Here is a 17,418-nt window from a genome sequence, read left to right on the forward strand (position 1 = left end):
CCATCAATCAGGGCATGTGAACTCAAACAGAAAAGGTTACAAATGTGGTAATTCACAGTGGAGTATGAATTAGCTACCAAAATTACATACCATGTTGGACAGCTACAATAGGTGAGGGAGGATGCTGCCTGAAAAGTGGCCAGGACAGGTAACCAGAACACTAATGGCCACAAGGCAGGAAATTACGCTGGTCCGTAGCAACCGACCGACTCCTCCGAATGCCAACATCATCTAAAAGAGACATCAGTGGAAATAACACCAACTACACACAACGTGACAAACACTTGCACAAAGACCTTAATGATATGCAACAGTAACTAAACACTTATAAAGACAAGTCGGGAGTCTATGCACACACGCCCAGTTGAATCACAAAAGATCGGCAAGCAAAAATGCGTCGTCCAATAGGACGACCGACCGATGATCCACCAAGACTGTGGCCCAGCTCAAGTGATGCGTGGCGGCAATAGTTGGGCAAGACATGTCAACGCAGGCCTGACTGCTGCTCCAACGACTGCACTAGTGCCGCATTGCAACTCCCAACTGGCAGGTCCGGACTGTGCGCCAGACGTGTTCCAACTCACTGGCAGACCCGAACTCACGATCCGATGATAATTGGATCCTTCTATCACCCACCAGACTCTTCTTGTGATGTAGGTCTAACTGAAAAATGCAGAGAAAACCTCATTTCACTTGTACATAAGTTCCCCAATCATACTGTAATCATTGGTGGAGACTTCAATCATACAACAATTAATTGGGAAATTTAGAGTTTTGTTAGTGTCGGGAGTGGTAAAACATCCATCAAACTTTACTAAATGCCTTCTCTGGAAACCATCTAGAACAGATAGGAACCCCACTCATGATGAAAATATATTGGATCTAATGGCAAAAAATAGACCTGACCTCTTTGAGAATGTCCACATCAAAACTGGTATCAGTGATCATGATGTGGTTGTGGCAATAATGAGTACCTAAGTACAAAGGACAACTAAAACATGCATAAAGACATATATGTTCAGTAAAACAAAGATGCTGTAACTTACCAAACGAAAGCGTTGGTATGTTGATAGGAGACAATAAAAAACACACAAACACACACACAAATGTCAAGCTTTCACAACCCAAGGTTGCTTCATCAGGAAAGAGGAAAGGAGAGGGAAAGACGAAAGAATGTGGGTTTTAAGAGAGAGGGTAAGGAGTCATTCCAATCCCGGGAGTGGAAAGACTTACCTTAGGGAGAAACAGGTCTACACTTGCGCGCGCACACACACATATCCATTCAGCACATATACAGACACAAGCAGACATATGGCATTTACATGCCGAATGAAACACGTTTGGCTGTGAAGAGAGCAATGTGTGATGCTTTCAATGACTACTGTAGCTTCATATTGTCAAATGATATTTCACAAAATACAAAGAAATTCTTGTCATATGTAGAGGCTGTTAGTGGCACCAAAGTTAGTGTCCAGTCCCTAGAGAATGAGACAGGAACTGAAATTGAGGGTAACAATGCAAAAGCTTAAATGTTTAATTCCATTTTCAAATGTTACTTTACAAAGGAAAAAAGAGAAGAATTGCTCCTTGTACCACTGAAAAGATGAATTAAATAAGTATTAGTGTCAGTGGTATTGGGAAATGGCTGAAATTGTTAAAATTGAACAAAGCTCCAGGTCCAGATGAAATTTCTGTGACATTCTATACTGAAATTTTAGATGAGTAAGCTTCTCTTCTCACTACAATCTATCATAGATCCCTTGAACAAAAAAAAACGTGTCTATTCCTTGGAAAAATGCACAGGTGGTACAGGTACAAGGATAGTAGAAGTAATCCACAAAACTACTGTCCAATATCCTTGCCATTGATTTGTTGTAGAGTCTTTGAACAAATTCTGAGTTCGAACATAATGTTCTGACATGACACACTGAAACCTTTAGATCCAGGCAACAAGGTAGATGCAGTGTTTCTTGATTTCTGAAAAGCATTGGACTCAGTACCACACCTTTGCTTATTGTCAAAAGTACAATTGTTTGGGTTACCAATTGAAACTTGTGACTGGTTCAGGACTTTTTGGTAGAGAGAACACAACACGTTATCTTGGATGGAGAGTCATCATCAGATGCACAAGTAACTTTCGGTGTGCCCGAGGGAAGTGTGCTGTGACTTTTGCTGTTCATTTTGTATATTAATGATCTTGCAGACAATATTAACTCTGAAGTCAGGTAATGAAGTACTATTTGAGAGAACCTGCATAAATATTCAGTCTGATCTTGATCAGATTTCGACATAGTGCAGAGATTGGTAACTTGCTCTAAATGTTCATAAATGTAAAATTGTTCACTTCAAAAAACAGAAAAATGTAATATCCTATTATCATATAATCGAGTCATTGTTGGATTCAGCTAGCTCATACAAATAACTGAGACTAACACTATATAGGGACATGAAATGGAATGAACACATAGGTTCAGTTGTGGGTAAAACTTGCGGTAGACTTTGGTTTTTTGATAGAATACTGGGGTAGTGCAATCAGCCTGCTAAAGAGATTGCTTACATACCACTTGTGCGACCCATCCTAGAATATTGCTCAATTGTGTGGGACCTGTACCAGATATGACTAACAGGGCATATTGAACATATACAGAGAAGGGCAGCATGAATGGTTAAAGTTTTGTTTAATCTGTGGGAGAGTGTCACAGAGATACTGAAGGAACTGAAATGGCAGACTCTTGAAGACAGACGTTAACTATCCCAAGAAAGTCTATCAGCAAAGTTTCAAGAACTGCCTTTAAATGATTCCTCTATGGATATACTGCAACCCCCTACCTATTACCTATAACTCACACAGGGATCATGAGGAAAAGATTAGGATATTTACTGTGTGCACAGAGGTATTCAAACAATCATTCTTCCCACACCCCATATTTGAATGGAACAGGAAGAAATCCTAATAACTAGTATAATGTGATGTTCCCTCTGCCAAGCATATCATGGTGGTTTGCAAAGTGTAAATGTAGAAAGTAGGTGGCATATTTTGATTTTGTTGTAGAATACTGGGGAAATGCAATCAGTCTGCAAAGGAGATTGTTTACAAATCACACATGTGATTCATCCTAGAAATTGCTGAAGTATATGAGACCCATAGCAAACAGGACTAATGGCGTATACTGCATGTATACAGAGAAGGGCAGCATAAATGGTCACAGATCCCCCCTCCATGGGAGAGCGCCACATGGAGCTGAAGAAACTGAACTACAGACCCTTGAAGATAATTATAAACTATCATGAGAAAGTCTACTTCAAGTTTCAAGAACTGGCTTTAAATGATGACTCTAGGAATATACAACCCCATACATATTGCTCACAGAATGATCATGAGGAGGAGATGATATTAATTACAGTCTATTTAGCAGTTTAGTTAACAGAATTGTGATGTCTACTATACTGAAGGCTTTGCTGAAGTCAAGGAAGATGCGTATTATACGATCCCCATTGTCTAGTGCTTTCAGAACAACATTTCTAAAATGAGCTATACTGACTGTGTACTTTTACCAAGTCTGAACCCAAACTGTTCTTTACACAGAAGACTGTACTTTGGTAGGCATCACATCAGTCTGATTTTCATTATGATTTCCTTTACTTTTGAAAATGATGACAGAAAAGAGATGGGCCTACATTTTTCTATATGATAGGGGTCTCCTTTCTTATGTAGGGGCAGGACCTTTGCATCCTTTAGTGCCTCTGGGAAGCAGAATGGTGAATGATTTATTTATTATGTACATTAAAGGATCTACGATACTGTCTGTTCAGTCCTTCAGCAATCATACAGACACTTCATCTATTCCTACTGAGGTTTTATTTTTAACATTCCGAACAACACTGCATTTTTCTGAAGTGGTGGATCACAGCATCATTGTGTTTGGAACATAGTTCAGTGCTTGCACATGCTGTATTTTGTTAAATTTGTGTTGTATGCTTGTTAGTGTGTCATTGAAATATTGATTTGCAAAGTTTGCATTCTTTTGGATCATGTATAGTGGTGCCATTGTTCTGTAATTGTATGGTGACTTCCACTTCGATTTCGGTTTTTCTCTCTGGTCTCAATCTGATTATGGTTGATCTTGATCTGTTGACAGCATTTCTCGATAGTTCATCACACTTCGTTGTACCCTAAATTGCCTTGCTCTTGTTGTGTTGGGTGCACTGTTCATCTGCCCTGTTGCTTGACTACAGCTTGGATTTGAGTCCCAACCACAGGCAGTCTTGCTATCTTGCATCATCATTGTTTCTCTTTTTCTTGCTGAAATGTGCACTGATATCCAGTAACTTTTGGATATAGAAATTGGGGATGAGGAAATAAGGAAGTTGTGTCATTGCATGGAAGCTAAATTGGTTAGCCTGCTTCAGCATCAGTAGCAGCTGATGCGTGACCAGCAGATACAGATGGACTTGTTACAAAAGTTCCTTCAGCTCTTAGTGGGAAGCTTGGTGTGATTTCCTCCTTTTAGCAACGCTACAGAGCACTGGGACACACATTTGCACTGACTGAACCAACATTTCATAGTGTTTCAAGTCACATACGATTCATTGTAGTGGTCATTCTTTTCTGAGCATCGTCTCTTCCAAAAATTGGTGCCACTGTCTGACCCTGTCGCCCTCTCCTTTCAGGAGATCTGAGCTCTGCTGACTATTATTATTTCAAGCAGTACCATGTGGTTGCCTCCAGGCTAGAATTTCCTCAATAGCAAAAACAGCTGGGACAGTCATACCACTCATGGGTCATTGATACAAGGACTTAGCTGAAAATTTTAGTTGAGCTAATCAAGGTTGTAAGGCTTCTTACATCGATTCCTTGATTCATGATGTCATTCATCTGGCACCTTACCCAGAGATTCACACAGCGGCTTTGAAACTGGATAACCCATTGTTGGAGCACAGGTTGTGCAACACTTATTCATTCAAAACTGCACAAGCAGCTACATGGCAAGGCTGCAAGTGGCGACAATTCATGTGCTGCCCCAGTGTCATCAGTGTAGGATGGTTGCCAGGTTGTAGCAGCAACATCATGATTCACCTTTGACCAATGTCTCCATTATTTCTGAGCCTGCAGTCGCTCCTTGAAGATGGCTACAGTGGCTGCTCCTTTCGTGCCTGCCTCTCACTCCCAAGCAGACTGTCTAGATCGCTGGGGTTCCTGAACACGCTGTGACAAGGAGGCACACCTCCACTCAGTATGTTGCAGTCACCTAACTCAGCTCCACCTGGCACCATGACCACACCAGGACACGGTACACACGCTGCAGACAGTAGCCCCCCTGGGTGACCACTTCGCACAGAAATTGCTTCCCAAGCTTTGCATGTCCCACCAGACATCCATTTTCAATTGGACACTGGGGTCACCATCACTTTCATCAGTCAGGCGACTTATGCCCAACTGGGTTCACCTGACGTGTCACCACCCTCGCGCAGTTTGGTGTCCAATGGTAATGGTGCAATTTCTCTTCATGGGCAGTTCTCAATTGTGACAACCTATAAATATTTTACCAGGTTTTTGACACTCTTTGTTGTCAACCATCTGTCAGCTACCAACATTTTGGCCTCGATGCCTTCACAGCATTTGGATTTTCAATCTTAGATGTAGGCAAGGTGGTTTTTACTGTGGTCCCTTTTCAGGAACTGGACGACCTCTGCATGGAGTTTGTCACTCTTTCAACTGGATTCAGTCTTTTAGGTGCACATCACCCTTCGGCTGGATGATATGCCTCATTTTTACTGTGTCAGACTCTGGTACTGTGTACCACAAAATTTGAATTCCCATCAGACGTCATGGACACTGAAGACCCCTAGAGGACTCTCCACCATCGCGCTGTAAGCAGTGGCGACTCATGCCTCCTGGCTCGCATTTAGTGTGAGGGAGCCACAGTGGAACACGGGGTTCCAGTGGCCAATAGCACCACCCCCCTATAGTGTGTTTAAGCGACTGCCTCTCACTCAGCCAGCGAGTCTAATCTTGTGTATGTCTCTGGACATATCGCTTCACCTTAGATAGCTTATTTACTTTCTTGTTCTGTGTATGAGTGGACGTGGTTGTTAGGTTTTCTTTTGTGACTCCATTGTCTTGATCATGTTTTTGTCTGTTCTGTCCTCCGTTGGTCATGTCCGTCCTCTCCCATTGTGTTGTTGTTCACGGACTGCTCCGCGGGTCCCACCACACTTTACATCACTTCAACCCCATGACTGTTCTGGTCGCCATTACAACACAGACCGATTCTGGTGGCGTTGCAGGCTGTCGTGAAGCAGGAACTTGATCACCTGCAGGCAGCTGGAGTTGTCAGACCTGTCAAATCTAGTGCATGGACCATGCCACGAGTCATTATTTGGAAGCTGAATGAGTCTCTTTGTTTGTGTGGGGATTCCAAGGTACCACTAATGCTCAGTCACAGGTAGAAACCGACCCTATTCCCTTGCAAGAAATTCTCCTCACCAAACAGGCTTGAGGGTAATATGTTTCCAAGATCAACCTCACTGATGTGCACGTCAAGCTGCCCTTACATGAGGCATCTCAGAACATTGTTGTCCTTAACACTCCATTTGGGCTGTATAAGGCATAATCCATGTCATTTCATGCAGGGGAGTTACCTTCATAGTCTCAGATGTTACTGAATTTAGCGTATGTCAAAATTCAGGAGGAGGTAAGAACATGTATTTTTTTGAAACTTCCTGGCACATTAAAACTGTATGCCAGACCAAGACTCGAACTCGGGACCTTTGCCTTTCGCAGGCAAGTGCTCTACCGACTGAGCTACCCAAGCATGACTCACGCCCTGTCCTCACAGCTTTACTTCTGCCAGTACCTCATCTCCTACCTTCCAAACTTTACTTTTTTTGTTTTCTCCAAAAAAATTCTTGCCCCGAGATACAGGCCACCTAAGATGGCACTGCTAACACCATTTTGAAGATGCAAATTTCGGAAAAATCTTTAAAATGCTGTATCTCTGTAACAGTTCTAGATATTTTGTTAGAGTTTTTTTATTTGAAAGATAATTGCTTTTTGATTACAACGGTATTGATATATCTGTTGAAATTCTTTTGCTATTGCCTTTTGAATTTTTTGTATAATTTAAACGAAAAGAAATATTTTTTCGAAAATGCCAACTCATAAGAGTTAGATTTTTTTGTAGATTAGTACTCTGGGTTGCATGTGGCATTGAACCATAATAACGCACTTTTAGGATCAAAACGGCATTTATTTCGTCATTTAATAGAGCAAATACAGAAAGATGGCTGTCGGACATAGCACTAGAACACAAAGACAAGAAGAAAAACCAAAGGGCATGGTCAAAGAACTGTTGCTTTGTGTCAGAGACGCCACAGAGCTCCGAGCTCCCCCCCCCCCCCCCCCCCTGCCCTCCCAGCAGTACGTAGCACAGTGGGGCGGAGCTAGCATACAGCCACAAAAAAAATCCTCATGCCAGTGCGGCGGGTGGAGGTTCGGACAGCTGCGCAGGCAGTGGCGGATCAAAGGGGGCTGTGTAGTTGTTGTCAGTGGACGAGGCATCGTTGGAGGCAGGGAGCAGCGGGAAGTGGCTCCAGAAGAGACTATGTAGGCTTCATTCATTGAACAAAATCCGTACTTGCTTGTAGCAATTACGAAGCATTAAGACAGTAAACTTTGTGGCATATGGGCAGATCGCCCATGGTGCGGATTTGATGACCAGTGCCATTGCTGATTGCAGAGACCCGCGAAGGGAGACATGTGTTGAGGGGTGAGAGGGGGGCACGAGCGGCGGCGGTTGACTGACCTTGGTGTGATGGAATGGTGTGTGCGGAGCATTGGCAGCAGGCGATGACTGAGGACATGACATGGTAGCCATGAAATTTGAGGGATCCCATGAAGCGAGAACATGAGCGTCCATTCCAGGCCAGAGTGAAGTGGGCATGGTGTCAGTGGCATATGATGACAGAGGGTGTGGTTCAGTGGCCAAGCGATGTCAAGGGTCTTGCGAAGCAAGAACAGGAGGGTCCTGCCGGTCCATATGCGTCAGCATGGAACTGGCAGCAGGGAAAGAGCTGCTTGCCACAGGAGTGAAGCAGAGTGAAGACACAGTAGGAGAGGGAGGCGTCATCAAAAGAAGCGCCTTTGCAGGGAGGCTGCGTAAGGTACTTTGTGATGAGCCAATTCAGCAGAGGTGGTAGCAATGCGGGAGCCTAACCCTGCGTTATGTGTGCAGCACCCAGTGATCTGTTTGCAGATGTCTGGTAAATCAGAGAAATGTGCTGTAATAACTTCGATGCACATGAGGAAAGCATAGCCAAGGAGACGTGCCAAGTTTGTTCGAGCAAAGAACGGTAGAACCAGACGCGTGGCGAAGCATAGCAACCTGCAGGTCTGGTGAAGGTTCATAATGGTGTAGAAAGTCTGATGCAATTACAGGTTCATCTACCTTGGCAATGTGGAAGATCCAAGTAAACGTCATGCTCAGTGACAGTTGAAGCAACGTCTTGATGAAGCCGATAGGAGAGTGATTTGCAGCAATCAAATTGAGGTTAGCAGGAGAAAGTGTGTTGCCCGTGTGCTTGGCTGGGATAACACTGATGTCAGCCCCAGTGTCGATGAGAAAGTGAATGTCTGATGATAAGTCAGTGACATAGAGGAATCATGCTCCCGGAGCAAGTGGTGCGGCATCGGACAGTAGGTGACGTGAAGAATCATGGTAGGACGTGGTGTGTAAGCATGCCCACCGATCACAGTTGGGGAAGGTGCAAGGCGAGCAGCAGTTGTGGATGGTGTCCTTTTAAGTGGTGTGGAACCATCACAGTGCAGTTGACTGCGTCAGGGCAGGAAGCTGATCACGTTGCTGCTTGGGCGATGTCGGCGGCTGTTGGGGGCCGCAGGTAGTATCTGCTGTACGCCACAAGGTGGCAGCTCCTGCAACAGCCGGTGGAAAGCAGTTGCCATGCAGCTAAGGGAGGACTGATCCTGAGACCAGCACAGAAGAAACAGCCGGTGCTGTTACGAGAATGGGCGGTAGGGTGAACTTGATGTGACTGACTGTGGAGTGATGGTTCGATGGTTGCAAATACCGATGTGGCCAACGTGACTGGTGTTGCTGAGACTGTGTGTGTTGGGGAGGGGGGGGGGGGGGGAGGAGTGCAATGACGTCAGGCATGTAAGAATGTGGAACCCCATGTGCATGAACATTCGAAGTATAGTTCTTGAACTTCATCGGCACATCAACCAAACCTGAATGCGACTGTGTAGCTGATGGGTGAAACACAATGTCCTTCACACAATTGCAGTTCACTATGTTGCTAAGCAGCGTGCACTGTCCAGGCGGCTGGTCTTGATGTGTAGTAGCATTTGACAGTGGTCATGTTCGGCCGGTAATGGTCAAGTGGCCGCTGGCATGCATGGGGCCCGGTAATTGTTCACCTTTAACAAATGTACATTAGGAACACCCATATATATGCAAGCACAGTTAAAAGGGCGCGTGACAGTAGCACAAAACAACACTGGTAGATCTATTGTCCGAAGACAGTGTGGACCGGCACACAAAGTTTGTTAACAATGGAAGTAAGCATAAAATAATTCCCTAATGCAAAAACATTGAAGTCGGAGTCACCACAATTTTGGGTTTTACATGGCGTTGAACTGTAATAACACACTTTTAGGATAAAAATGATGTTTATTTCATCACTTAATAGAGTGAATACAGAAAAATGCTATCAAGCATAGTGCTAGAACACAAAGACAAGAAGAAAAATCAAATAGCATAGTCAAAGAAATTTGTGTCAGAGATGCCACAAGTATCCTGTAGCCCGATATTCTGACAAGGAGAGCTTCCACTTTTAAGCTGGACAGGTTTTAATTTAAAAAATCTTTTTATTTAACTTTCAAGGCTAATGTATGTCTTCACTGAAGTTGTTTCTTACTAATTTCTTTGTTATGGTGTTTATTTATATTATCTTTGTTACAGTTATTTCTTATCACTTTATTTGTTGCAGTTATTTCTTATCACTTTCTTTGTTGCAGTTATATCTTTTCACTTTCATTGTTGCAGATATTTCTTACACTTTGTTGTTGTTTCTTGTCAGGTTCTTTGTTGTGCTTGTTCATTGTAGGTTTCTGCACAACTGTTCAGTGCTAATTTGTTTACTAAAGAGGCTTCTAAGAAACCTGACACCATCCAGTAAGTTCTGTGTTTGAGTGAGGAATTTGCCAGCTGACACAGTTGCTGTGAGTTTTGTGAAAAGAACTGTTTGAAATGTCTTCTGACTGGGGCCACAGGAGAGTCAAATGTGCTGACTGTTTACATACCCATAAAAGAGTGATGTATAAGACAAACAAAAAAGTGGACTTTGTTCAGGTTGGGAACAAGTGTTCTCAATTGAATACTGTGTTTCAAAGTGAACATGTTTCCGATGACGACTTTTTGTGTTCTAAATGTTTTGACAGAGCAACAACAATGATAGTATCTGAACAAGGTGAAGCCTCTCATTGTGCAGATGATGCAGATTTTGCACTAATAGAGGAAGAATTAAATACCCTGAATCAGTCAACTACAGAGGTACGTGTTCGTCCTGTTAAGAAACCGTGGTCAGTGAAGTCAAGTCATAAGCTCTATGCATCAAGAAAGTGCAGATAAATTACTAGAGCTATGGATGAATTCGCTACAGAAAAACTGACCACACTCTTCAAAGTAGAAATTCCATCTTCAGAAAAAAAGAACCAAAGCACTCTTGACCTCTTGCCCTAGAATTTTTCACAAATATTAATTCAGCTGTTGAATACTGTGCATCCTACAGTGTAAAGGTGCAAGTTTTAACTATTATTCCAGAGATATTTTCAAAGAAAACAATTTTGAACCACTTTCCATCAGTATCAAAGTACATGGTAGAAAAAAATCAAGGAATGTGAGGTCTGTAAAAGGAGTCTTTGGAAGACCAGATCCCTATTATGTTCATCCTGTAGAAGCCGCTCAAGTTCAAATAGTGTAGTCATTTTTTTCTGGAAGATAAATGGAACTGTTCTCGCCAGAGTGCCAACAAAAAAGACTCTATAACTGTAACAGTTGTAGATCAAAAAGTTGTGAAAGTGAAGAGGTACGTAACTCGCAGTATTAAAGAAACTTTTGCAATTTATGAGAGCAACTACCAGTATACAACTTCAAAATTTTATGTACTACGACCTAAGTGGGTAGTTCCACATCCACCTAGAGATGTCTGTTTATGTTTGTACTGCGCAAATTTTGAACTCTGTGTGGTAACTTTGAAGAACTTACTGGAGCACTTGACATATGACACCTTGGTTGGGCATGTGAAGTCATTAGCAGTCTATGACGTTAAGCAAGAGACTTGTTTGTTTCAAGAATGTGCTGACTGCCCTCGAAAGGGAGAACTGTCCTTAAAGGCTGCTGTACACGGGGCCAGAAGTGGTAGCCGGTTCTGGCAATCAGAAGTGGACGCCACCAGTTTTAATGGCCAGTAAGCTTATACACGAAGCCAATAATGGCTTCCAATATTTTCTCATCTGTGGCCGCCAGTGTGTCGTCAGAGGTGGTAGAGTAAACAGTGTTAAGTGTTCCTTGGTGAAAAATATGGAATGTGATGGTGATAGTGAGTTTGAGAAGGCTTTTAGCGAAGTGGTGGGTGAAACTGTTGTAACTTTAAATGAGGAGGTGAGAACCATTTTAAATCAACATAGAGTGTGTGTAAAACACTGGGTAGGTTGAAGAGAAACCCTTGGAGCATCATACACTTTGTTTTGTGAACTGATAGTGGTAGATCCTTTAGAATACAAGAGACAGTTAAGAATGACTGTTGAACAATTTAATGAGCTTTTGAGCATAATTGAACCACAGGTAGCCAAAACAGATACTATTATGAGAAATGCAATAACTCCCAAACAGGAACTACAGGTTATGCTGCGGTATTTAGCAACTGGCAATAGTTTTCAGTCTCCAGCATTATTATTTCGCATACCAGCCACTACAATTTCAAGATTCATTCCTGAAGTTCTCCAGTCAATCATAAGTGGATTACAACACTACTTAAAGTTGAGTTTTACTGGTTGATTATTGTACAATTTGATAACAGTAGAATTTTAGAAAGTCATCTAGGAATACCTTCTATTAATTATGTAATTATTTTAACTGATCATTTTATCAGTATTATTTAGAAACAAAAAAATCTTTATCCATAATCTACTATTACGATACTTTGTCAAGGCAAATAAAAAGTTCATCCGTTTTTCCTAAGGTATTATAATTGACCCGAAACTTTTTACAAATGAAACATTACTTTATATAAGCATTAACTCAGTCTTTATTTCTGGAGAAGTTACTGAAGTTTTCTGTACAGTATATCCTGAACTGTGAATAGGTCTGAGTCCAAACTGGAAATGTCTTCCGCTTCATCTGACACATGAGAAGAAGTACTTCCATATGGTGATGCAGAAGTAACTAGTGAATATGGCAGCAAGTATTTTAGCTTGTTAATTGCACTTTCAACTTTGAAAAATTTTGAAATGCGTCTTTTCTTTGCACCTGGCATCACAAATTGGTTCTCTTGCGCTGACGTTCCAGTTACTTTTACAGTAAGCTCTTAGTAACGCTATCATCATCCATGTCTTCAGTAGTTTCTTCTTCGTTTTCTTGAGGCTCAGTAAGAACACTAATGAGTTCCTATTGTCCATCATCACATTCTTCAGTGGGACTTTTCTGAATAGCACAAATGCGACATTACAGAAATTTTGCTATGATTTAAAGATTTAAATAGTATATTGTTTGGTTTTGACATAGACTAACAAATTAATAAATTATATTTTAATGTTTATTTGTTTATTTTGTTGAAGGTACCTCAAACTTTGGATGAGTGGAGACATATACAAAATAGTTTTGACATCAAATGCAATTTTCCGTCCTTTTGTGGTGCATTGGATGGTAAGCAAATAGCCATCAAACGTCCACCTGGAAGTTGCACAGAATTTTACAACTACAAAGGGGGTTACAGCATAATACTGTTGGCTTTGGTTGGTGCCAATTGTAAATTCATTTATGTAGGTGTGGGAACAAATAGAAGGGCTAATGATGGAAGTGTGTTTAGGCTGTCTACTTTGAAAACAGCCACTGACAAAAACAGCCTGAATTTGCCTCAGGAATACATTATTGTAGCAGATGACACATTTCCCCTGTATACAGATGTGATGAAACCATTCTCAAGAAGGAACTTGTTCTTAGAACAATGCATATTCAACTACCGGTTATCAAGAGCACGAAGAGTTGTTGAGAACACTTTTGGCATATTAGCAGCTAGATTTAGAATATTTTGAAACGACACTGAAGTTAATTTATACACAATTGATGTAATTGTGTAAGATGCATGTACAATTCACAACTGGTTATGCGCAGTATCGCCAGGTTCGTACTTTTAAAGGGGGTGTGCTGATTATGAAGACACAGAAACAGGAGTGCTGCACACAGGACTATGGCGCACACCTGGAATGGAGCTACCATCCATAAGTACTGTTCGTACAGCAAACGCCTACTCAAAACAGGCATAACAAAAGAGGAATAATATGGCTGCTTACTTCAACAAAGAAGGACAAGTTCCTTGGCAAATGAAGGCCATCAGAATGTAAATATGATGGAAGATGTTTAGTAATTAAAACTTCTGATTTTACCTACTTTTGTACAATGACTTAGCTCTGTTCCTCTTACAAAATTAGAATTTTAATTATTTCTAATAAACAGTTCAATCTCAAAATATAGAAGCTTACAAATACTTTTTGGTAAATAATCAATAAAAATTAGTTATCAAATTATTACAAAAATTGTTTCATTTTACCATTGAAAGTTTTTGCTTTCATTGGAAAATACAATTAAAAATTTTCATGTATTAACAATTCTAAAATTCTAAAAAGCCAGTTTTTAACTATTTTTATATTTAGTAAAAGCCATGTACTTAGAATAGAATACATTAACTTACAAAATTTGATTGAGAGTCTCAAGATACGACGATGCTGTTTAGAAATGTGTCAACCATTTTGAACCATGGTAGCTTGAGCGTATAAACATCATCAGCCCCAGCTTCGCTCATTTTCGACAAGATAACTTTTAGTGACTCACTTCTGTATGTTGTCTTGATAGTCTTTATTCTAGCTCTCAAAAACGCAACATTGGGAACAACTACATCCTGACATTCAAGGTTGTCTTTCAGTTTCAAAATACTACTTTCCCTTTTTGTTTTGTTGGAGAAATCTTCATGGCGTATATTCCACAGTAGTTCATAGTTTTGGAATGTTTCTAAAACTGTTTCAATATTATCAGGCCCCCACTTCATGTTCTTCTTAGTGCCAGTATCATTGTTTGCTTTTGAACAAGACATATCAATTCACTACACGACAGCTTGGCACAACTGCTTGATCTAGGCTCAAAAACAATGGCACAGCTCCTCACACGACGGTTCAATCACCTCTACTGGCAGCCACTACACTTAAGAACTGACCAATAATGGCCACCGTTAGAACACGTGACCTGCTACTGGCCGCCTCATCAGCCACTAAAATCATACATGTTTGACATTACTAGCCGCCACACGCTAATGGCCGTAGAAGGCACCAGTACCCCTATAGACAAGGCCAGTAGCCAGTAGCACCATAAATGGTGGCGGCCAGTACTGGCCAGTTATAGTGGATGCCACTACTGGCCCTGTGTACAGTAGCCTTAAGGGCTCTTGGCCTGGAAGACATAGCAGATTTTTTTTTTTTTTTTTTTTTTTTTTTTTTTTTTTTTTTTTTTTTTTAGAATACAAAAAAGTTTGTGTTCCTTACTAAGTCCTTCATTTTAGCATATGCTAAATTCAATAACATCCAATACTATGAAGGTAAGATTTCTTCCTAGCCTGCCATAAGTACAAGTGACTCCTCTTTGTCATTTCATCAGTCCCTGCAATATTCCAGTGATTTCTGGAACAGTTGTCACATCATATTCTGGCTTGTGTCAATTACTTGGCTGACCTTATTGACTTGGATCCTCCTGCCAAGAGCATTTGGCAAACCTCCACACCCTGTTTATGACCTTGCAGGACGCAGGCCTACGTTTGGAGAACTGCAGATTTTTTCACTCAGGAGTGGAGTACTTGGAGCATTGGCTCTCCAAAGATGGTATCTGGCCTACCAACTGGAACACTGCTGCCATCGCATCTTTACCTTGCCCAATAAACTTACCTGAATTACAAGTATTTTTTGGGCCAAGCTCAACTATTATACTAAATTATTATCCCATGCAGCCCACATTGCACAACCCCTCAATCGGTTGTGTAAAAAGGGGGTCCGTTGTACCTGGACCCCTGCTTGTGACAAAGGTTTTCCCAAATTGAAAACTATGCTGCTTCATGCCCTTTTCTCTCCACTTCCCGTTGATTGTGGCCACCAAAACATCTGTTAGTGGTATCAGTACATAGGAATAGGGTTGGTTCCAAACAGCCTATTGCATATGTATCCAAGGTCCTGACCCTGGGACTGCACAGCTATTCACAGATCGAAAATGAAGCCTTGGCAATAGCGTTTGCAGTCAAGAAATTTCGTGTTTAGCTTTTTGGGACAGAATTCTCTCTAATTACAGATCAGAAGCCACTGGTGGCATTATTTGGGCCATTCTCCCAAAATGAACAGCACAATGCCTCCAGTACTGAGCATTGTTCCTCAGTGCCTACAATTATACTATGGGGTACAATGCTCATACATTGTCCAGTTTTCCAGCTTAACGGGACCTGAGTTTTGACCAAAGGAGGGCCTCTGCTTCCATTTTGATGCTGAAATGTGCTGAGACCCCACCTTGCAACAGGTCCTTCACTATGTAACCCATGGCTGGCCCTGTTATCTCACTCGTCATTTGATGACAGAGCTCCACCCTTAGAAAAGCTTTCTCACTTCTTGGTTGTGGATGGTGTCGTCTTTTTGGATACTGAGACAGATGGACATTGAGTGGTTGTTCTGATGGAAATGCATCATTGGGTATTGAGTTTGCTCCACTGGAATCATTGGGGAATGTACCAAATGACAATGCTGCACACCATCATGTGTACTGGCCTTATATCTACATCTCTACATCTACATCAAAAAGAAGGTCTGTACTTACACAGCTTGTGCCTGCCACCAGGTGGTGCCCTGTCAATCCTTTCTTGAGGTCTATGTTATTGCTTGTTGTGGATACTTATTCAAAGTACCCCTATGTCATATAGCCCAAGTTTTGGCCATCGAAGGATTGCCTCGCACATTGGCCTTTGACCATAGCCCACAATTCATGGCCTCTGGCTTCAAGGACTTCTGTGCTGCCAGTGGGATAAAGCACATCTGTATCCCTCTGTTCCACTCTTCCTCCAATGGTGAAGCTGAACTTCTGGTATAGATTTTTAAGCAGCAGATGAAGAAAGCTATCGAATGCTCCGCCACTAGAGTGGCACTTATATTGTTTTTCGGCACTTATTGCAGCACACTGATTAACAATCATTGCCCTGCAGAGCTCCTCCCCAGTTGCCTGCCATGGACCTAGCTTCATCTGCTGTCACCATCACCATCAGAACCTTGCTCGCATCCTTCCAGACGTTACACCTCTGGCACGGTGGTATGAGCACACTCCTACATGACAGCTCAGGCTTGGATGCCAGCAACAGTAGTGTCCACCCATGATCAACAAGTTTTGTTGGTTCAAACACAGAAGGGGTTGTGTGCCATCACCATGACCAGCTTAGGTTGTGGACACAAGCATTCTGTCTGCAGCCCCAACTTCCACTGGCTTCTGGTGCCAATTTGCCATAACAACTAGAAACCCGGGAAACTACTGTGGACATCTCATTGTCACCACAGTCCTACCCTCTGGCTCCCTGCGGATCAGTGGTTCCCCCTGAAATGCCCATCTCCAACTATGTTCTAATGGACATTGCTGACTACACTTCCTCCCCACAGCCTAAATGCAGTCAACATGACAGCACCTTCATACATACCTTCATTTCACCTTCCATGGCACTGTCCAGGCCATTTCTGCCCGTATGCATTAGTTTTTTTTTTTTTTGGGGGGGGGGGGGGGGGGGAGGGGGAGGCATTTAGTATCAAGCCTTGTGGAAGTTGTATGTCCACTGGAACAAATGGATATCGAGGGTCAATAGAGGGCAGTGTCGCCTCAGCACTGCACTCACCTAGTAACTGTGCCACCGTGAATGTGAATACACTGGCCAATATTGTCCCTCATGGCCAGCATAAATACCGGCGCATCTTGAGCACTCACTCAGTCATGTACTTCATGTGATAGCATTTGTTTTCTGTCCCCATTGTACTACTGATTATTTGCCAACAACTTTGCTTTGATTTTGGTTTTTCTCTCTCTCAATTTGGATTGTGGTTGTCCTTGTTGATCT

At 42.0% G+C, this 17,418-nt stretch overlaps 1 protein-coding gene across 1 annotated transcript; it reads left to right on the top strand.

The window, feature by feature from the left end:
- The first annotated feature begins 11,600 nt into the window (after positions 1-11,600).
- On the top strand, positions 11,601-13,333 carry LOC126355570 (uncharacterized). The gene is made up of 2 exons (XM_050005932.1): positions 11,601-11,681; positions 12,857-13,333. The coding sequence occupies exons 1-2, from the start codon at positions 11,601-11,603 to the stop codon at positions 13,331-13,333; spliced, it is 558 nt and encodes a 185-aa protein (XP_049861889.1).
- Positions 13,334-17,418: the final 4,085 nt, after the last annotated feature.

The sequence above is a fragment of the Schistocerca gregaria genome, chromosome 3 (genome assembly GCF_023897955.1).
Source record: "Schistocerca gregaria isolate iqSchGreg1 chromosome 3, iqSchGreg1.2, whole genome shotgun sequence".
NCBI classification, from domain to species: Eukaryota; Metazoa; Arthropoda; class Insecta; order Orthoptera; family Acrididae; genus Schistocerca; species Schistocerca gregaria.

Bases quoted from the DNA above. Each gene is read 5' to 3' on its own strand.
- LOC126355570 (XM_050005932.1), top strand. From the start codon at position 11,601: ATGGAATGTGATGGTGATAGTGAGTTTGAGAAGGCTTTTAGCGAAGTG. The intron at 11,682-12,856 runs GTGAGAACCATT...ATTTTGTTGAAG, and splicing joins TTGTAACTTTAAATGAGGAG to GTACCTCAAACTTTGGATGA.